This window comes from Colius striatus, chromosome Z, assembly GCF_028858725.1.
Source record: "Colius striatus isolate bColStr4 chromosome Z, bColStr4.1.hap1, whole genome shotgun sequence".
Taxonomy (NCBI): domain Eukaryota; kingdom Metazoa; phylum Chordata; class Aves; order Coliiformes; family Coliidae; genus Colius; species Colius striatus.
Window position 1 is genome coordinate 28,579,660 of NC_084790.1, and position 21,989 is coordinate 28,601,648.

The following is a 21,989-nucleotide window of genomic DNA, read 5'->3' on the forward strand; positions in this document are numbered from 1 at the left end:
TTTTACTTCTGATTTTCCTAATGATACCTCCATAGTGTTGTGCATTCCGTGTTTAGAACTACAGTACTTTTCATGCGAGTTAATAAATGCATCTTGAGATGTTGCTTTTCTTGTCTCCAGATCACGGTCTCGCTGTAACACCAGCAGTGGCAGTGAATCAGAAAATTGCAATAGAGAGCATCGGAAGAAGAGAAACAGGTGACCTTGATATATTTTAGAGATGTGAAACAGAAACAGATGGAGATGGACTTTTCTGAAACAGAGCTAGAAAGAAGGAAGGGATCTTAACATGCTTTGTATGTATACAAACCTCCTAAGGCAGCTTAAGGTTTTGTTTTGAATAAGAAAAGAAATAATTGCCAAAACATTTACACGTTATAAGTGTATATAATGAATGCACACTGTCCTGTTGCTTGAGAGTAACTCATTAATGAACTGCAAAATCAAATATAGGGCACATTTACAAAAGATATTAAATATTTAAAGATATTTAAAGATATGAATATTTAAATATTAATATTAATATTTAAATATTAATGCAAAAAAAGTGGATAATGGTAATGACCAGCAGTTCATAGCATATACTTTGGTACCTCAGAAATTTCAAGTACAGGATTTTTAGCAGAAAATAAGCTTCTGAGGTGAATAGAAAAAAAAATTTAATGGATCTAAAACTTAATGTTCTTTTTAAATGCATGTATTTAGTCATAGAAATATTTTCATTTTCCAAAATGTGAAGTGTGGACCTAAACCCAAGAAGTGTGCAGTGTTGCCTTTTAATAGGACAACAGTAGTTAATATCAAGTGATTCTAGCGAGCTTTGTTTTTTACATTCTGTTTTTCTTGTCACTGACGTGAAAAAGTTAGCCCAACAACTGATTTATTATCCCTTAAAACTGGAACATTTATATTGCACTTGAGATAACAGCTTTTGAAATTTATTTATGAAAATGTATTAAAAATACACATAGAAGCACATAGAATTTATTCATATTGCCTAAACTGAGCATAAGAGAGATGTCACTGGAGAAGAGAGAAATTGTTTAAGGTAAATTTTCTGAGCAGCTGTCTGTACAAGCTGCTATAGTTTCATGTTGTCTCACAGGCAGTAGTATGATTTTCAGATAGTTGGAAGCTCTGAGAGATAATTAAAAGCTAGACAGTGCTGCAGAAGTATGAAATATAATAATATTTTAAGTGTGACTTTCAGTACTTAAATAGATGCTAAAAAATCATTGTGACATTCAAATGGACCTGGTCTAAAGCACACCTGAGCCATGAGATTTCTTTGGAGTTTACTTAAAGTGGCGAACAATCTCGTGAGATACTAGGCTAACAATAACATCTGTGCATGGAAGATTTGCTTTCCAGGTGAGCTTTGAAGTTTGAATAAAATGCCAAGTTTAGTTTCAGTGATCAGTATGTAAATGGCTTTCTATGTCTCTTTTTCTTAGAACACACTTGCCAAGTTTTTCCTCCTGTGGAACTTCTTGTTCAGGGACCTCCACAAGCAAGTGAAGTTAGAGACTAACCATAAGAATAATTTTAAGAGCTTCTTGCAATGCAAAGATGGAATTGTAGGAAGGATTAAGTAATGCTTATCACTTTCTGAAGAGTAAAAGAGCTTTTACCAACCCTTCCTCACCTCACAGGAGGGTGCTTAAAAGGAAAAAAATAATTGTGTGGATTGTATTTGTTTTTCACATTTTCAGAAATGTAAGACTGTAAATGTTGCAGCATTTCTTACTCTTAGATGGTCACTTGAAATCAGACCAGATAAAAAGTCCTTATAAGTGTGTCCTGGTTTGGCCTAGCTAGCACAGCAGCACCACGACAGTCTCTCACTCAGTGCACCTATTCACCCCCACCCTCATTAGGATGGCAGAGGCCCCAGCAAAATAGGAGTAAAAAGATAGGCAAGGTTGTTGTGGATTAAGACAAGGGCAGGGAGGGCTCGCTGCCAATTACGGTTCTGGGCAAAACAGACTCCAATACTCGACTTAGAGAGGAAAGTAGGAAAGTTTATTCTACAAGAAACAGAACTGAATAAAAGCGAAAAGGGAGTAGGATGATGAGAAAATGACAACCAGCACTTCAAGATCTCCCTCCCCCATCCCTCCTTTCTTCCCATGCCCATCTCACTGTTCCGGATATTTCTACCTCCTCCTGCCTCAATGGCTCAAGGGGGCAGGGAATGGGGGATGTGGTCAGTCTCTCACAGGTGGGCTCTTCTCTCTGCTTCTCCCACTTCTCTCTTCTCAGATGAGGATGACTCCTGGCATTCTTCCCCTGCTCCAACACAGGGTTCCTCCCCCGGAACATAGTCCTTAATGAACTTCTCTGGTGTGGGTTGTTCCCAGTAGCTGCAGCTTCTGCCAATACAGGGTCGTGGTCCTTGGTGAATATCTCAGGCGTGGATTCTTTGCCACAGTTGCAGTTTCTGCAGTTACAGGGTCCCACTCTCGGGACAAGGCCTCTTCTGGGCATAAGTTTAATGAGCTGCTTTGTCGTAGGTTCCTTCCCACAGTTACAGCTGTGGATATTGGGTCCCTTCCTCGGGACACGGCCTGCTCCAGCCATAGTGATAAAGGGTCCCTCCTTCGGGACACAGCCTCTTCCAGCCATAGTTTTAAAGAAGAAAATCACTGTCCCTGGCCCGGGGTCTGCAGTGAAGTGAATTGCTGCCCCTGGTCTGGGGCCAGCTTTAGCAAAATGAATCTCTGACCCTGATACGGGGTCATTATCAAAATGAGTCTCTACTGCTGATGCAGGGTGTTTAAAGAAATGAAAATAAATCTCAGCTTCACCAGTTCTCTCCATAGAATGCAGAGGAGTCTCTGCTCCAGCACACCTCCTCCTCTCTTTCCTTACTGACTCTGGAGTCAGCGTGGTTGTTTCTCTCACTGTTCCTACTCCATGCACCACCACCAGCCGAAGAAGAGACAGGAGAAAGACAAAAAAGGAAGAAGAAGAAGCTTCTTCTTCTAGCTTCTTCTTAAAAAGTGATCGTGGAGGTGTCTAATTGGCTCAGCCCCAGAAGTGGGTCTGGCTCAAAGCTGGGGAGAGTTTCGAGCAACTACTTACAGGAGCCACCTTTACAGCCCCTTCCCCCTTACCAGAAAAGGCTGTCATGTCAAACCATGACACAGTGTTAACCAAGTACCAAATGAACTGGAAGTCTGAGACTTGTTCATTGTCATGAGATGTGGGAAGACCACCAGTAATAATGAACTTCTGCATTTTGTTAGCAGTGACAGCAGGGATATAATAAACTGAAAGGGCACAGGCACTGCATAGCTTTCCTGTTAGCAGTGTTGAGCCAACCCTAACAGGGCTAAATGGGACAATATATTGAGGCTTGCAACTGCTTTTACTCAAGTTCTACCTGTTGCATCAATCAATTCTAATTTATTTCCTAGTATGATAATCAGGTCCCTGGCACAAGCAGACAGAAAGTTATGTTGTTTTATTGAAATGAAGTGATTGAATACTCACATTACCCAAAAGAATCTCCTTCTGGTCATAGAAGAGTAGAATATATTGTTCACATATGAGGAGATTGCTATGAACTATTTATCAGAAATAAACCAAATTATTAGAGAAAAACAGAAATGTAGGTGAGAATTCTGAAAGTGCAGCATGCGAAAAAGGTTAAGGAGAAATTTTTCACTTGATGTCATTCAATTTTTGGAGTTTCACTCTATCATATGGATGTTTGAGGAGAAAACTATGATGAGATATTTCAGTCATAGAAGAAACATATTTGCTTTTTTTCTGGTCAAAATTTATAACATAGATAAAAATATATTAAACTAGTAGACAATCTGTACTGGAGTATAGTCTTCTACTTGACTACACTTAGAAGATCCATCTGATAAAATGACAGAATGGTTGAGGTTGACAGAGTCTTCTAGAGGTTAACTACTCAAACCTTCCTGCTCAAACAAGGCTACTTAGAGCCAGTTGCTCAGAACTCTTGCCATATGGCCACCACATCTCTGGGCAACCTGTGCCAATGCTTGTTCACCTTCACAGTGTAGAAGTGTTTCTTCAGAAGAGAATTCTGTGCCCACTGCCTCTGGTCCTGTCGCTGGGCACCACTGAAAATACCTTGGCTTTGTCCTGTTGACACCCTCCCTGCATGTATTAATATACACTGATGAGGTCCTCCTGCCTTTTCTTCTCCAGGCTGAACAGGCACAGCTCTCTCAACCTTTCCTCGTAAGAGAACTGCTCCAGTCCATCATCTTAGTGGCCATTTGCTGGACTCTTTCCAATGTGTTCAAGTCTGTCTTGTACTGAGGAGCCCAGAACTGGAACCAGCATTCTAGGTGTGCTGAGCAGAGGGGAAGGATCTTCTTCCTCGGTCTGTTGGCAATAATTTGCCTAATGCAGCACAAGACACCATTTAGCTTCTTTGCTGCAAGGTCATGTTGCTGGCTCATGTTAAATTTAGTGTGCATTTAGGATGCCTAGGTCTTTTTCTGCATTTCCCCTTGTTGAATTCTCAAAGATTCCTGTTGGCCCATTTCTCCTGCCTGTCATCATGTCTCTGCATGGTAACACAACTCTCTGGTGTCATCTTCCCAGTTTGGTGTCATCGGCAAACTCACTTAGGGTGCATTCTGACCCATGGTCCATCTCACTAATGAAGTTGTTAAACAGGACCCCCGAGGCACACTGCCAGTTACTGGACTTCAGACAGACTTTGTGCCAGTGATCACCATCCTCTCTGTCTGGCCATTCAGCCAGTTTTCATTGTATCTCACTGTCTGCTTCTGGAGCTCATGCTTAACAACTTTTGTATTTTTTTTCCTGATGTCCAGGTACACAACATCCACTGGTCTCCCTTTGTCTATGAACAAAGTTTCTCAAGTTGATAAAGCATGACTTCCCCTTGGTAAATCCATGCAGAGTACTCCTGGTTACTTTCTTGTTCTTCATGTGCCTGGAAATGGATTCCAGAATTAGCAGCTCCATGGCCTTTCTGAAAATTGAAGTAACGGTAAACAACTTGTAGTTGCTTCTTTTTTCAGTTGAATTCTGTTTAAGTTTTTTGTGTTTAAGTTTTGCGAGGAGCTCCTTTTTTATCCATGAAGGCCTCCTGGCATTTTTGTCTGACTTCCTACTTGCTGGAATGGACTTTCTTGAGCTTGGAGGATGTGATCCTTGAATGTGAACCATGGAACCTTTTCCTTTAGAACTTTATCCCAGTGGACTTCTCCAAGGAGGTCATTGAATAGGTCAGAGTCTATTGTTCTCAAATGTGGGGTTATGATCATGGTCTTTGCCTTCTTCTCAGGGTCCTGAATTCCATCATCTCATGGTCTCTGCAGCCAAGGCAGCTTTCAGCCTTCACATCTCCAAATGGTCCCCACATTTTTGTACATGGTAGCTAAGCAATAACTTTACATTCAGATATTTAAAATGGGGTTTCAAGAATCAAATATTCAGAGTTACTTCCCTTGAGAGAATTTAGCATTGCGTAAGCATAGCTTGCTGTCATATCACCTGAAAGGGGGAAAAAATATCTCAAAGTCAACAGATGAGTGATACCAAGTCTTCCTGCAAACAATGTCTAATTTGTCACCATGATACCTGTTAGTCTCAACTGCGTGTATTTCATATGACAGTAAACAGGGTTTTGTTTTTAGGTTTTTTTTCTATAAGGCATAAATCAACTTGGTCCCTTGTGGGAGGGAGCAAAAGTGAAAAGAGTAAAAGGAAAGCTGTGATGGAGTACAGAGGCAACTCTTCTTTGTCAAAAGTGTCTTTAAATAGAAATTTATGTTTTGAATTAACTTTCTTTTCACTTTTGGGGGAAGGGTTGGTGTTTGTTTTTTGAGGGGTTTTTTTGTTATCTCTGTTGCCAAGGAGCTACATTTTGCCCCCAAATTGTTACAATTTGATAATCGCATCTCAACAATTTATTGTATGTAGAGGCTATGTTAACTTGGTTATCCTTTACATCTTTCACATTGTTAAATATGAACATAGCACCTTTCTTTGTACCTTCAAAATGAATGCCTTATTTATTTGTATCTCCATCTAGTAGAGTTCTGCTATGGTACCTTGAGTGTGCTGACACTATTTTAATGGCTGCCATGACACTTTGCATATTTAGGTTTTACTTAAAGAAATAACAGTTACAAATACTGTTATATGTCACAGCAAGAAAGGAGACAGTAGAAATGTGAAGTACTTGGGGAAAAATTAATATACAGAATCATAGAATAGTAGGGGTTGGATGGAACCTTTAGAGATCATCTAGTCCAACTCCCCTGCTCAAGCAGGTCCACAGGAACACGTTCAGGAGGATTTTGAAGACTTCCAAGGAAGGAGCCTCCACACCGTCCCTGGGCAGCCTCCAGGGCTCCCTCACCCTCACAGTGAAATAGTTTTTTCTTTTGTTTAAATGGAACTTTTTGTGTTCCAGCTTCATCCCATTACCCCTTGTCCTGTGACTAGCTACAACAGAAGAAAGGAGTGCCCCAGCCTCCTGACATTGATAAGGTCTGTGCTGGCCATGCAGCAGTAGATGCTAATCTACTAGTGTAGTAGAGCAGACCACAGCAGAAGTATGTTTACTCCCTTAACAAGAGGTCATTTGTGGTCTATGTGGAAGTGTTACTTCAGACACAGAGGTGCAGGATCTCATGTGGTCTATGCCAGAGTACAGACTTTATACTCTGGTTCATTGTATGAGTTTCCTGAGAGGAATGATTAGCTCTTGGTTATTTTATGGAAAGCATCTGAATGATTCCTCCAGAGCACAGCTGTCTACTTGACCTGTTAGGAGTTGAGAGAGATGGGGCAAGGTACTGGCAAATGGTTAGACATGACACATGACAGCAGTGCTGATCTAGCAGCTGCATGTCTTCCTTTTGAGCAAGCGACTACCATATGTGGGAGGCAGTTGATTGTGTTTATACCATTTGGGATGATTATTGTCTCCAGCAATTATTTGACTGGATTATTCAGGATGAAAATCACAATTCATTACTTGTTGCTGTGTGAGTCTCTCACTAAATCCTTAGGTAGAAGTTTATGTTAATGCCTGTCAGCAGATTAGAGGTTTAAAAAGGCTGGCTTAGAAATCAAAACCTCATATTGCAGTCTTCTCCAAATGCTCAGTACCATTTGGTAGAGTTGTGGCCATTTGCAGTAGCTGGGAATCCAGCTCAAAATGCATTATGCATGTGAGCGAAAATCTGATTAAAGGAAAAGCAGCAGCCTGTATAGCCAGTTTAGCCTGATACAATTCAGACTCAAGGAGAAATGTACACACATAGTGAAGAGCAACAACAACATGATTTTCATTTCTTATCAGCCGTGTCTCTGGTATATCCCTATATCACTGTTGGATTGTTTATTTGTTTTACCTGTCAGTCTTCCCAGTTTTTATTAAGATCCTGATGTGAGGCTTAGACTTGCTGTAGGTGAGGTGAAATGGAATATTTAAACAGCAAAAAAAAAAATCTAGATGTTTGGCTTGGGCTAGGAAGATGACTTCAAGTTCCGGACCTGTTCTTAAAGGACTGGGCCATTTCATTTTTTACTTGCACTATTTCTAAACAACAAATCAGGGAGTTTTCTTTGATAGGGATTCTTACATTTAAATGTAGTTTGGGGAAGTTAATTAAAATTCAGCAAGATGAAAAAGTGTTGCATTGCAGGAGCTGTATTTTTTGTGGGGAAAACCCCACCCCATTGCTTCTCAATGCATTCTGCATCTCAAAGCATTTTGCACCAGACACTTCAGACTAAACTCCAGGTGTTTCTTTTGCAGATTACGGCAAGAGAATGACATGGTTGACTCAGCTCCTCAGTGGGAAGCTGTGTTACGGCGTCAAAAAGAGAAGAACCAAGCAGATCCAAACTACCGTCGATCCAGGCACAGATCTCGATCGTATGTAGCCCACGTTCTCTTGGCTGTGATATTAAGGCGGCTGTAGCATGTTAAAAAGCAGGAAGAGTGTCTCCAGTGATGGTGGCTCTTGGCTTCCGAGAAACAAAGATTTTCACTTTGATTAGTTATTTGAATTTCAGGGCACAAATAATAGAGGAAGGGATTTGGAACAAAGCTGGTCAGGAACTCTCACCATCACTCTGGGTGGAGTCCTGGATGGTTTTGGGGCTCAATGAATATTAGTTCTGTAACGAGGACAGTGATTCTCCTCTTCCGGGCAGCAAGTCTGTGAAAACATTCAGATTTCTGTGGTAGGTGTACGCATTTTTGTGAAATGTATGCTCTCTTGTTTCATAGTATAAAGTCTGTGGTATTGCTACAGATGAGATCAGCTACTGCTATGTCCATGTCAAATTACCATTGTCAAGCAGCAGTCAGGTATTTATTGCATCCTGATGTCAGGATTTCCATGATGGAGCCACACTGCCAGGCAGTGCCATTCCTGCTGACAGCCAATTTTGATGTGATGAAGTTGTCAGCTTCTAAAGTTAATTTTCTCAAACTAATGAAAATGTCAGTTTGTCTATGTTTTTCTTCTAATGGCATCTTTTTGTGGTATTGAAACACTATTTTGTGTCATGTTTGTGTCCAGCCTAATCTGCTGTCCAAGCAGCCATCCAAGGCAGCACCAGCATTTGCATGCCTGGCAGGCAAGGCAGAGCAGAGCAAGACAGGGCAAGGTATGGCAGGGCTGGGGTTGTTGGAGAGTACTGGAAGAGCAGCTATGAGGCACTGGGAGAAGATGAGAGAGAGCAGTCTTTGAAACTATATCCTCACTTGTACTGCATGACTAACATGGATGAATTGCCAGCCTTGATGCTGATGGTGTAAAGTGTGACCTCTGTTACATACTTTTATAGGTACTTCCCATTAATGCCTTTTCTTAAATTTATATTTCTTGTTAAAGTTTACCAGGAAAAACTGTGTATTGCCTGAAATGTTTGTTTCATTCATACTGACTGAAGTGGTGATCCACACTGAAGTTTTCACTTGAGTTCTGCTTTCTGTTGCCTGTGCTGCCAGAACTCATCTCTATCTCTGGTTTCCTAGTGTATAGGTTTCATTCTTTTATGAGAATTAGAATTTGCCATTAAAATTCCAAATGTTGGAATTTCTACTTTAACTGGCTTTGTACAGCCTTGTTCACTTTCAGCTGCAAAAAAGTCAAAAGCTATGAGGTGTAATTGTACAATGATATATTACTCAAAATCAAGCATATTAAAGCTCACTTGTGTAGAATCCAAGAAATATCGCTGTTTAAGTTTAATTTACTTTTTTTTTACTGCATACAAAAAAACCTGCAGACTAGAAAATGTACTCAGTTAGTAACAGTTAAATTTATAGGCAACTTTTCTTTTTTCCCCGTAGGCTGAGTCAATTTCCTTGCTCTGGCAGCACGGGCTCCCTCTTGTGGCTGGCTTAACTTGCAAAAAGGGGTTTATTTTCCAGCACAGTGATATGCCGAGTTATATTTTGTTTAAACTACTGTTACCAAAAAACTTAAATGTGTAGCATCCTACTTAACCAGGAAGAGTCTTGGAGATAGCAAAGAAATGAGGAAAACCTTAAGATTTTCAATGATTTCTCATTTTTTTTCGTATTGTGTTAGTGGTGAAAATATTCCTCTTTTTTGTCTTACTCTTCAGTTTAAAACAAACCAAAACAACATCTCAAGTATGGCAGAGATCCTTAATATATGCAAGTAGGAACTAGAAAAAGGAAAATGACAATTCATTTCAAAGTGCTTTAAAAGAAAATCTAGTAAAAGGCTTTGAACTGTGAAGTAGCAGTAGGTTATAAAAGCAGTTATGTAATTTAGGTTGGCTGTTGTTTGCTGACATGACTGGGCAGAGATCAGAGGGAAAGGAGACATGATTCCCTGAGGTGTAGGGTCTGATTGGCTTTGGTTTTAAATCTGGTGGTACAGTAATTTCCATTAGTTTGTTTAACACTTGATACAAACCTTTCATTTTAATAGTACAGAAAAATCTTTCACATTAAGTTCCTTATTGCAATCAGCTTAACTAGAAGTTTGCTTCAAAAGTGTGAAATAATGACAGACATATTTTTTACTGTACCTGGCACAGTGCATTTAATTTCTTTGATAATGACTAATATTAATTGGTGGTAGTGGTGAGGTGGTGTCTCCCGGGTCTCAGGAATAAAAATATTTGACAAGAATTTGACCTTTCTTTCTCCTAAAGCAATCAGCAAATAGAGGGAGCTCCCAATTCTAGTTCTACAGGGTTTATTTTCAAGAGTTCATGTAAAACATCTGTGTAGCCAAAGGGCTTTTTTAATTCAGAAGAATGGCCATTAAAATTCCATGGTTATTTAGAATTACCCTTTCTGACTCAAGCTGAAATATTAGTAAGGGTGCAGATGCAGACACAAAAAATAATGCAGACCTTATTAATATATGGAGTTGTTTGAGCTTGTGAAAACAAAATAAAAATAAGCAAAAACTCCCATGGACACTCATCATTTAATGGAAATTCCCGTTAGGCTTCCTGTGCGTAAGAGAATCTAATGTACAAATTGTCCAGAGCTATTGATTCATATACTGCAAAAGGACAATCTGAGTATACATTATATGTCAAAACTGTGAGTTCTAGAGTAATTAATAATAAAAAAAAAATGGAAACAAAGTGAAGGAGAGATTGTGATCTGACTACAAAGATTTAATAGAAGAACTGTTTTGTTCTGGGCTGTTAAGAAGTACACAAGTATGAATTTCCTATGCAGTGTATGCAATACCTACATTTCACTTTAACAAGACCTTTCTTTTTGTATGCTTTTCTTTGGTTTGCTTTCAAAGGAAGAAGGAACAGGCCTTTGGAAGGAGAATACTTTTATTAAGATACTTTATCTGTATCACATTTCTGGATGTTCTTTTGTAGGGAGTTAACTGGAATAAATGCTATGCAGTTATCCCAGTATGTTAACACCTTTTAAACAGAAGGAAAACAAATAATGTCAAGATGGGAATTTTCAGTTTGCTCTGAGGAATCATGCCCTTTTCCTTCTTTTTGAAGGAAATTGAATTGAATTTTATTTCATGGGATACTGTATTGTTAAACCTGTATTTTACAGCAGTGGCTTCCTTATTAGTGTAGTTGCAGGGGTGGAAGGAGGGAGAATGGCAGACATGACAGACTCAAATGTCTGGAGTTGGCCTCAGAAAGCAAGAGTCCGAGTTCCTAGAAAATGGAGAAATTAAGGTGACTTCTTATTTAACCACTCTCTCTCCATGCTGCCACATAAATTATTGTTTCTTACTGTAGATGGGGTTCACATGATGTATTGTGCTATGCAAGACTGAAGGGCACATCCTGACCCGATGTATTTTCATGAATAAGTAAAAGCCATGAGCTGATCAGATGGGTCAGTGGTGTGCACAATACCCTGCTTTGTGGCCAATCCTGATGTCCAGAGCAGCCTTGAGGCTTTCCTTCCTCAGGCAAACTAGGGCTTGTAAGCATTACAAAGCCTCCCTGGATAAGCTGGCAGGTTTTTTTCAGGGAGCTTTTTCATTCCCCACTGCCTGATTATTCAGCCAGAAGAGGATGCCTGTCTTCCCAGCCCCAGGGTGAATGCAGGGTCTGCAGCTGCTATTTTGTGAGCAGGGGGTTTAATGGAAGGAGAAATCAATTCAAAAGTGAGAGATGAAAAAGGCTGTTTTTCATCCAAACTACTGCATCAGGGAGTTAAAAACCAGCACTGACAGATGTAAGAAGAAATAAGTGCAAGAATAGAGAAGGAGAGATAAGTGAAGAGGAGAGAGAATCAAATGCTTTGTAAAAAAAACACAAGCACACAATGCCACAAAAAGCTCAGACTACTTAGAAGAATCAGACTGCTTAGAAGAATCAGACTGCAAGCTTGTCTGGTTGTAGCTGTTGCCATCATGAGCAGTCAAACAGAGCAGAGTGGCCTGTCCAGGACAACAGTTGTCTAGGGTGACTGCCTCAGGCTGCCTGGAAAGTTATCAATTGCCACCTTGGAACCTGAGAAGGTTATGGGTTAGTTCATGTTCGTCCCACTCACAAATGTAAGGTTGTTTCTCAGCCTTATCTCTCCCTCTGATATTTATAAAGCAGTAAATTAATATCTCTCTCCTGCTACAACTCCACTTGTAAAATCTAAAAAAACCCCAAACCACCCAAAACATTGCTATTCCTAAATAATCTGCCTTACACCAGCTCTGAGACATTTACTGCAATATAGATACCTCTGAACATTATTGCTAGGCTGAAGTCTGGGTAGGAGCCAAACACAGTAACAGTGAAATAAGAAGGCAGTGAAACTCTCAGTATTAGAAAGCAGTTTGGAATTATTTCTGATACAGCTCTGTCACTGGGAAAGGGAGAGATGATTTATCAGATGCTAAAATGCATAACTCTTGCTACCCCCCTTGTTCTTCATTTAAGTCTGCATTGTATCACTCCAAAACCATCTCTGAATATGATAGGCCCTTTTGTTTAAGGAAAAAAACCCACATAAACCAAAGAAGCTGTATGTTCAGATGATGTAAAACTTAATTTTGAGAAACTGGCCTCAGTGGGAGCATTTATGTATGTTGAGTATGTCTGGAAGTTGCATCCCTCACATCTTAGATAGTGTGGAACAGTCCAGCTGTCAACACTGTGTTTATAGTCCCAATGAAAATTGATACCTGATCTCTCCATGCAAATATAGTCCCTGCCACTGTGTAAAATGCTTATTTAATCTACTACTTTGCATGGGTTTTGGTGAAATATAGGTGCAATTTCAGCAACAGCAGTCGTTTTGCACTAACCCTGCAATAAAACGAGAAAAATAAAAATAGACAGAGGTCTGGTTTGGAGACAGTATCTTCTTGAACTCAGTGAAAACTGTGAGGCTTGCCATTCAGGCCTGCTGTACTACAGCTTTATGTCTGCCACAGGGAAATTACAATTTTGTCCAAGTGCTCTCTTCGTGAATAATTGCTAAAAATGTTTGTGTGTGTGCGTATGTGTGGTTCCTGGTTTGGTTTGGCTGTTGTTGTTTTTTTTGTCCTGAACATCACAAAGGTATATGAAGTGAGCAGAAACCCTTCTTGGAAGTGACCAGAAAGCAGGAGGCTATACTGTGATCACAGCTGAGGAATGAGTCTTCTTTACTGGTGCTCACTGGGAATAGCCAGGGATTACTGGTATGCCAGCCTGGCATAGCCTGTCCTCCTTCCTGCCCACAAAGGGCTCTCTGTGGGCCATAGGGATTTTCTGAGGGCATTTTACAAAAGTATTACTCCAAAAACACATTGTTGTCCACTGGATAAGAAGTGGCAGTAGATGGGAACTGATTTGACTTGTGAAGTTCTGCTGTTATTTGTATTTTAGGCATATTTTTCCTGAAGGCTAGTGGAACAGAAATTGTCACTGAGAGCTTGTCATTCAATAAATTACTTTTCAGTTGAAATAAAGTGAGAGAGAACAAACCTTCCAATTGAAGTGACTAGTGAATTTCATTTAACATGATTTCTGTGCAGGGTCTCTGCTGTTAAAAGTTATTTGAACAGCAACAACAGACAGTAGTTTTCATGGTTCTGCTTTTGTTGTCTTTGTTGGTATTTTTAGGAGAAGCCCAGATGTACAAGCTAAAGAGGAACTGTGGAAACATATTCAGTAAGTACAGTCCTTGTAGTGTCCAAGTGACTGCTTGGTTTGCCTCTAATGTAGTTAATTCACATCCCCTGCACTGTGGATTATGTTCTGCAGTAAAATATGTGGGTGTTAATGACCTGCTGTGTGTAAAACACACTGCAGGTCACGAATGCACTGAATACCGATGACCATTTTATGCAGATGAATTATTAAAGAAGAATGCAGCATTGCAGAGATTTGTTCCTCTGTGGCGTCCACAATATTCTTATTTGTAATACTGATACCTTTAGGATGAGGCCCCATATCCTGTAGAACTACCAAGTTAAGAAGACAAATAGCTGTTCCAAAGCAAATTTGATGTTCAGTGTATGTAATGTTGATACGTGCTGTGAAGCAACAAGATCAGATTTGCAGGGGTGTAAGAGAAAGAGGGAACAGGATGTGACTCGCAGTTGAAGCAATCAAGGTGAAGTTTGACACATTTTGTAATAGGTTTTGTATTTTTATGTCAAAATAGCTTCAGGCTGAGAACAGATTGTTTCAGGAAATCTTTTTAGCCTAATATAATAAAAATAAGATTTTTTTTTTTTTGGCCACTGGTAGCTACTGTTACATTTTTCCCTTTGCCTAATCATTTCTAGGAAGGAGCTTGTGGATCCATCTGGCTTGTCTGAGGAGCAATTGAAAGAAATTCCGTACACTAAAATAGAGTGAGTTTATGTCAGGATTTTCCTTTGTGAATATAAAAGCCCACTATTTTTTACCATGAACTCTGTCATACTGAAGTAGAAGTGAGTTTACATGTGATCTCTAAGCTTCTGCCTACTCCAAGTGTTCATCTAGGGTGGGTTGGGTGAGGATACATGATAGTTTTAAAAGCTAGTATTTTCGTTTTTCAAAGTATATTAAAAAAAAAGATCTCTCCCTGTCTCTCTGATGCACTTGTGACCTGCTGGATGACTGTGTGTTCTGTGTGTCTCTCTGTGCCATCCATCAATCTGTTTTATATCATATGCTACAGAGTCAGTGAAGTGAATGCAAACAAATAAATCCATTTATTTGCTAAACTTCTGCTTCCTTTAAAATTTTTATTCCAATCATCCAAGGCACCATTACTTGTTCAGCCCTTTTCCTTACTTGTCGTGGGCAGCTGCTAGGGCATAGCTATTTCCTTAAGAACTGACATCTATTTCTCTGGATAATTACCCATTTGGGATGCCATATGTCAATGCAGGCGGCTGCATGTGGCAGAAATTGGATCTCTGTTGCATTACAATGTACTTCCACAACATCACTAAACAGAAAAGGCTGATGATAAAGCTGCATCTATTAATGCATTCTTTATTAAACAGTTTCCTTCTCAAATATCGGCATGCCAGTTTATGACCTTTGCACTTTTAAAGCATTGAATTCCAAGTACAGACTTGTAAGAAAACCATCAGGCTTTTAAATTCAGCCAGTAAAAGAAGCTGTCAGTTATACATCAATAAAAAATGGAAGGATCTCTCAGTCTGCAGTTGAATTGATGTTTTTGTGCCAAAGATCTCATTTACTAACCTACCATTGTGAATTTTTTCTCTCTCTTAGGACTCAAGGTGACCCGATCCGCATTAGGCATTCGCATTCCCCTCGAAGCTACCGTCAGTATCGGCGGTCCCAATGTTCTGATGGGGAAAGATCTGTCCTGTCTGAAGTGAAGTATGTAAATGTGGTTATTAGCAATGGTCTGATTTAATCTCACCCAAAAGCTGTTTGTAGAACATGGCTAGATTAGTAGTGGCATAAATGTGGTTGGCTGCTGACACAGGGTTCAGACAACCCTCTGAATAGTAGGTCTTCAGAACAAAATGACTCAAAAGTACAAAAACATTTATCATCTCTTCTGAGCCACAGAGGCTTGCTTGATCCACTTGGAAGGGGGGAAAAACTGAAAAAGCCAAAATAAACATGTATTACTCTTCAGGGATGGTTCTGAAGTTGCCTAAGAGATGAGAACAGGATGAGAACTCATGAGTTGCTTTCCAGATACCTTCAACCTAAATTAAGACATCATCTGTATTAACTATGAAACTTGCTTCTTGGAAACTCTAGTTCAACCTTCTTCAGCAAAGTCTTTCCTAGAAGACTGATTTGTAGAGGGTGTACTTAATTTAAAAGTGTCAGTCCTGTTCTCAGTTTTGTTAAGGCCTTAAATATCAAAAGCAGCCCCCTGATGATATCACCCCGTGATGATAACACCCCTTGTTTTGGCTGGATGGCACTCTGAAGGAGATATGGTGTACCCCTGGTTTCAGGTGACACTCATCTACCATGGAGCTGGTCTGCCTCTCTAGGCCCAGAGGAGACAAGCTCTTTGAGAAGGGATGGGATGGCCTATGTGCTGAAGGTGCCCACTGACTGCTAAGTATCAGTGTGATAGCTTTCACAAGTCTGAAGTCAGGTGATCAGATTTTTGGATTTTGCTTTTCAAAGCTGATTGTTTTTCCTCTGCACAGTTTCAGTTCATTATAGCAATATGCATTTTGTAATATCATAATTCCAGTGTGAAAACTGATCTGGTGCCTCCACTGCCTGTTACACGATCTTCAGATGCAAAAGGCCCCAGCATCCAGTTGACTCAACAGGTTAGTAATTGTGTATCACTTGCAATTTTCCTTTTTTGGAGGGAGGACAGGTCTAGTGCTTTATGTGAATTAGATATTTGTTACTCAATGAGAATTCAAGCTGGCTAAAATTTTTTTTCAGCAGCATTTTGCTTATAATTACACTTGTTTATATTTCCAAGTCTTTGTAGTTCTCTAGCATATGCCTCTGCGAACAACCATTTCTACCACTGGAGGACTCTTGCCCAGTCAGAGTTTGATGCATCCTTAACATGGTTTCCCATTCTCCACAGGAGAATCAACTTTCAAAATTTCTTCAAACATGCAAGTGTGTTTGAGATGCAGTTGCATTCACAACCTACTATAATTTATTCACCTCTTGGAGGTGTTTTTAGAATTTTGTTGCTTCAGCTTGAAGCATTACTCTTTTTTTTCCCCTTTCTTCCTCAAACGCTGAATGTTTTTTAATATTGTTGACATTTAAATACCTTTAACTTGTATTTTAAAATGTAATCACCAGCTTTCATCATAACTTGTGGTACCGTTTCTTCCAGCTTTGATAGTTTTATTAAGGTCAAAATGTGAAAAGCAAATAATATATAAAAAGGACTTGCAAATCTGTTGTACAAACACACAAATGGAATAGCAAAACATAGAAGGGAGAATTCCAGATGCTTAACTTCACCCAGCAGTCACATCTGTTCATCTGGCTTGTGGATATACCATATATATAAAATGATGTGTATATATATAGATATAAAAATTGCTATATCATAGAATCATTATGGTTGGAAAAGACCTTTAAAATCATCTAGCCCAACCTCACACTGCCAAGCCCATCACTAAACTATATTCATAGCACTATATTCATTCAGCACCTCATCTGTGCATCTTTTGAATATCTCTGTTATTTCCACCACCTCCCTGGGCAGCCCATTCCAATGCTTAATAACCCTCTCAGTGAAAAAGTTCTTCCTAATGTCCATTCTGAATCTCCCCTAGTGCAACCTGAGCCCATTTCTTCTTGTCCTATCATTCATTACTGGAGAGAAGAGATTGACCCCTGTCTCACTAGAGCACCCTTTCAGGTAGTTGTAGAGAGTGGTTATGCCTCCTTTCAGCCTCCTCTTTTCTAGGCTAAACATCCCCAGCTCCCTCAGCTGCTCCTCAGAAGACTTGTTCTCCAGACCCTTCACCAGCTTTGTTGCCTGCCTCTGGACACACTCCGGCACCTCAATGTCCTTCTTGTAGTGAGGGGCCCAAAACTGAACACAGTATTTGAGGTGCCTTTGTGGTGCCTGTCAAAATAGCCTTTGTGTAAGGCTGTCAATAGTAGCAGTTATCAAAAGACAATATTTAAATTCTGCTGCACCTTTTCAACAACACGTTTTAATTTGTTCCTTTCAGAGACAGAATGGATCTAAAGATAGCCTAATAGAAGAAACATGTCAGCTGCCTGCTAACAATGTCGATGGAAAACCTACCACTAAGATCGTAAAAACTGTACAGGTGTCACGCTTCAGTCTTGACTGCCATAACTGAAGATGGTGAATGGATTTTATTCTTTGGAAACTGGGAATCTCTGTGTGTGTGTGTGTGTGTGTGTGTGAAGGAACTGAAGTTGTCATCGTAGCAATTTCTTCAGGATGCTGAGAAGTGCAGCCTGCTTGCTGGGAAGGCCAAGGGCTGCGTTTATCACCAACACTATTCCAGTGATGTGACTGACTTAGAAGCTTCCTGATCAGACAACCAAAAAAAAAAAAGTCTTAGTAAAACTGAATGATAAGCAGTTACATTTCCAAAAAATGAACAAAAAAATTGCCGCAACAAAACAGGCTGCATGAGCTACTCTGGTAACTGAACAGCCTTTCTCCAAAAAATGACTGTTAACTGACATGATCAGGACTAGATGCTTCGAGAGAAGCAAAATCGGCATATTTTTGGCCAATTGTGCAATACGGTGTGATATGGGGAGGATTATCTTCACAATTCTGTATGGGGATCAATGTGTGTCTTGAGACATAAGGACTGATAGCTCTTACAAGGTTTATTTTAGCCTAGCATGACAGCAGATGCTGGTATTGTTAATACCAGCAGCTGTTGATTCAATCTGTTTTAGCTCAAAAATAATACTCAGTAACACCCTATTGCAGAGAGTTCCAGAGATAAAACATACTTACTTTCCCTTGGCAGTTTTAAGTGTTTGCAATTCTAAATAATCTTTTATGTAGGTGGACTATTTAACTGAACATTCCATGTCATAGAAATACATCTATCACCTTATAGTAAACCATATTAGAAAAAAATCGAGGCTGCATACGACCCACCATAGTAGGACTGCTTAGCAAGGCACTTAGTACTGGTTAAATGAAACTTGTAGAGTAGGATTTAAGACAGCTAGCAAATAGCTTTTTAATGTTGTTTTTTGTAAACCAGATTTGCAAAGTCTGCCTTAATCTCTTTTCATATGAAATAATCAATGCTAGTTACTTTCTGATACTTTTCTCTGAGCCATTTCTACTGTGATAAAATTTCAGGCAGTATTTCAGGTATGATAATTGTGATTTTTTTTTTTTCTATTATCACAGTAGGAATAGTAAGTTTTAATGATGGTCCACACTGAGCGAGTTATCTTTTAGTAGGTATCAGATGCCTAGCTCTTCTCCAGTCCTAACACTTTGTGCAAACAGCTGAAAGTCATTTGTCTGCCTCCTGTTTGCCCAGTCTGCACATAGATGAGCCTTCTGGCATCACTACTCTATTAAGAAGCTTAGCAACATTTTTGTGTTGTGAAAGTAATTACTACCAGTTAGCAAAAGCTAAGTGTAGTCCCCAAATTAAATATTGAATTTGCCAGATGGCATTGTAAATGGCTGTAGTAGCTCATGTGCCTTTCTACATCTATCAGCCCTCACAGCCTTCAGTGATTTGCTGTGATCCTGTGTCTTCTACCCCTAGAAACACCATACCCTGACTGTAGCCCTGTCAGAAAGCCGTACTGTTTGAGAACTGGAGTGAGTGTAAGGCGTCTAAGTTATGCTTTACAAGATGCATGGGATTACTAATACGCATTTTAACTAACAAAACTGAGAAGTGAAAGCTCGTATGATGTATTTTCTGCTTTGTGCTTTGATTCTTTATTATTTCATTATCTGAGGTGCTCAGATGGATGCTACCAGCCAGGGTGGTAGCCAGGTGGTACATTCCTATCACAGTATGGATTGGTCTGCAGATTGGGAAATACTGCATCATGACAGGGAAGGTAGATCCACTTCATTTTTTTTTCAATTTCATCACTTATTTTAGACCCTTCTGCTTCTTCAATCTCAGTGGGCAAACTGAAGGGAGGGAAAGAACTTAGAACCCCTCTGTGGTAAAAATTCTGTTTCCATGGAGGTTCTTTAACATTTTCTGAATTTACTATGGATTTAATCCTAGGACATTGTTAGGCTTGGTTTAAAGTATTTGTTCAAACTGGTCTGTTTAATAGTCTCAGCGTCATTGCTCCAATTTAAAGTGATTCTTTATCATCTACTTATGACCTTGTGTAGTATTCTTCACAAGCACCATTTAAATAAAACAAAACAAACAGAGCAAAAAGTAAAAAAAAAACCAACAAACCAAAACCAACCTAAAAACCAAACCACACACACAAAAAAAGTCCACATCACTGTGGCAGATTGTGGTGATACAGATTAATGTAGAGCATCACAGTCTTTTGAAAGATTATTGAAATGCATCAAACACACAATAACTGGTTACAGTATCTGCAATGAAAGCTGCTCCATATTTCTTCGAGGTGGTCCAATGTGGAGCATTATGCACTTGCTTATAATTTGTTGCTTTCTAAGTCATTATCATTATTCTGCATTCCTTACTCAGGCACAGGCAAGTAGAATGTAGGAGAATTTGTGGTGTTATTTGAGAATTATCTGTATATAGTGTCTGTATCTTGCCAATCCTCACACACTGATCAAAAAGAAAATTACTTGTAAGGTTGATATCTAACCTCATGTTTTCCTATATGTTGTCATCTGCCTGCGGTCTTTTGTGTGTTTTGTTGGATACCATTGGACAAGAGTGTGGTATTTTACTTTTCCCACTATATCAGAAAATAGGCTTCTGTCTTGTCTATTAGTGATAGGTTTCCATTCTCATGTCACAGGAGAGCTGTTTTGTAAACAAGCCAACTTTTTTGCATTTAAAAGAAAAATGTACTGAAAGATATGGGACTATGGGTTTGTAGTCTTCTTTCTGAGGCTGTACAGGAAACAGTTTAGCAAGTCTAATGCTGTCTGGGGCACTACAATACAGTGTTGTGTCTCAAAGAGAAATGCCTGCATTATGTGTTGTGTGTGCCACAAGATATAACTTGGACGAGGAAATCTGTCAACTAATAGTACAGAAAAAGAAACTTCTTCCATATACGTGAGCCTTCTTAAAGCTTCTTTTTCTCAGTCATCTGAGGAAAGGTGCCTTATCTTGTGATCTTAATTTTTTGTGAGAGATACTGACAAGTGATCACTGGAAACACGGTGTCACAGCTATACTCAGTAGCCCCAAACCAGCCCTGCAACATCCATCTGTATGTGGCTGGCCTGCTACAGTTCTGAGCAACACCCTGCCCTTTCTACTGCTGCTACCCTTCCCCGGCTGTCTTGGGGCTTTCTCTGCCTAGAGAAACATGTTTTCAGACCTGGAGTTTGGATGTCAGTCCAAAATACTTGTACCTTCTGATGAGTCAAGCAAAAGACAGGAACTTTGCAACCCAGTCAGGCAAAGTTTACCTGGTGTTGGATGCCACACAGACCTGTCCCCACAGGACAAAGGACTGATATTTGAAACATTCTCATTCTGCCCCTAGTCTGCTGTACTGATCTCAGGCCAACAATTTTAACTTTGCGCGTCCTAGTTTAGTTCTTCTGAGACTTCTGTAAGTGCCAAGAACAGGTAAGTTGTTGAACTCTCTCACTTATAAATTAGCAACACCTACAACATAGATGTACCTCTGCAAAACATATATTTTATATGATAAGAGAGGGCTTGCTAACCACATCACGTTTTTGTATATCCCACCTTAGTGCCCTTGCTTGTAGCTGATTTCTTTCATTAGGAGCTAGCCTTGCTGTTTTCCACACTACCCTTCTTACCAATATCCCTAACCTTGCACCTTGAATTCTAATTCAGTTCATTATATTGAAGATGTTGAAAAAAAAAATAAAGCTCCCATTTAAGTTGCCAAATAAATCATACTTTTACAGGTGAACATTGAACTGAATAGACAGAACATTTTTTGGGGGGAAAGCCCATTTAATTCCAATCTCCCTAGAAAGATGTTTGAAAACGTACATAAGCATATTAATGTGATGCATATGTTCTGTGTACATTAAGTATTCATGAAGCAACTGTGTGCTTTGTTTTAACTTGGGTTTGATAGATGGCTGTGTCAATACTTGTGTCCAGGTTATTTAAAAGTCAAGTAAAACTTGAATTTTTAGGGTATTCCATGGTTGCTGTGTGTCTTATTTACATTACACAAAAGAGCAAAGCCTTCAGAAACACAGATTCATTTGACACCACCATCTGGTAAAAACAGGTGTAGTACCAATTAAAATCCACTTGAGGACACAGCTTCTCCAGATTAGGCATTGTTCCTGACAAGTTTATGCTACCAGGCTTTTTTTTGTTTGTTTTATACATTCAGTGTAATTCCACACTAGTTTCCTTTCTTACCTGAAAGATCACAAGAACAAAACAGCAGACTACATAAGCTGTCAAACCAAACATACA

The 21,989-nt window shown here is 39.5% G+C and overlaps 1 protein-coding gene across 5 annotated transcripts in view; it reads left to right on the forward strand.

Moving 5' to 3' along the window:
- EPB41L4A (erythrocyte membrane protein band 4.1 like 4A) overlaps positions 1 to 21,658 on the forward strand; it is a 134,410-nt gene extending 112,752 nt beyond the window's left edge. For 4 of the 5 annotated variants that reach the window (XM_062019415.1, XM_062019416.1, XM_062019417.1 and 1 more), the window contains 7 exons: positions 121 to 198; positions 7,790 to 7,909; positions 13,570 to 13,617; positions 14,238 to 14,306; positions 15,184 to 15,294; positions 16,139 to 16,220; positions 17,607 to 21,658. In XM_062019415.1, the coding sequence (XP_061875399.1) occupies positions 121 to 198; positions 7,790 to 7,909; positions 13,570 to 13,617; positions 14,238 to 14,306; positions 15,184 to 15,294; positions 16,139 to 16,220; positions 17,607 to 17,741 (643 nt within the window). In that variant the 3' untranslated portion in view covers positions 17,742 to 21,658. The remainder of the gene's footprint in view (positions 1 to 120; positions 199 to 7,789; positions 7,910 to 13,569; positions 13,618 to 14,237; positions 14,307 to 15,183; positions 15,295 to 16,138; positions 16,221 to 17,606) is intronic. The other variant, XM_062019418.1, reaches the window with a different exon arrangement.
- The last annotated feature ends 331 nt before the right edge of the window (positions 21,659 to 21,989 follow it).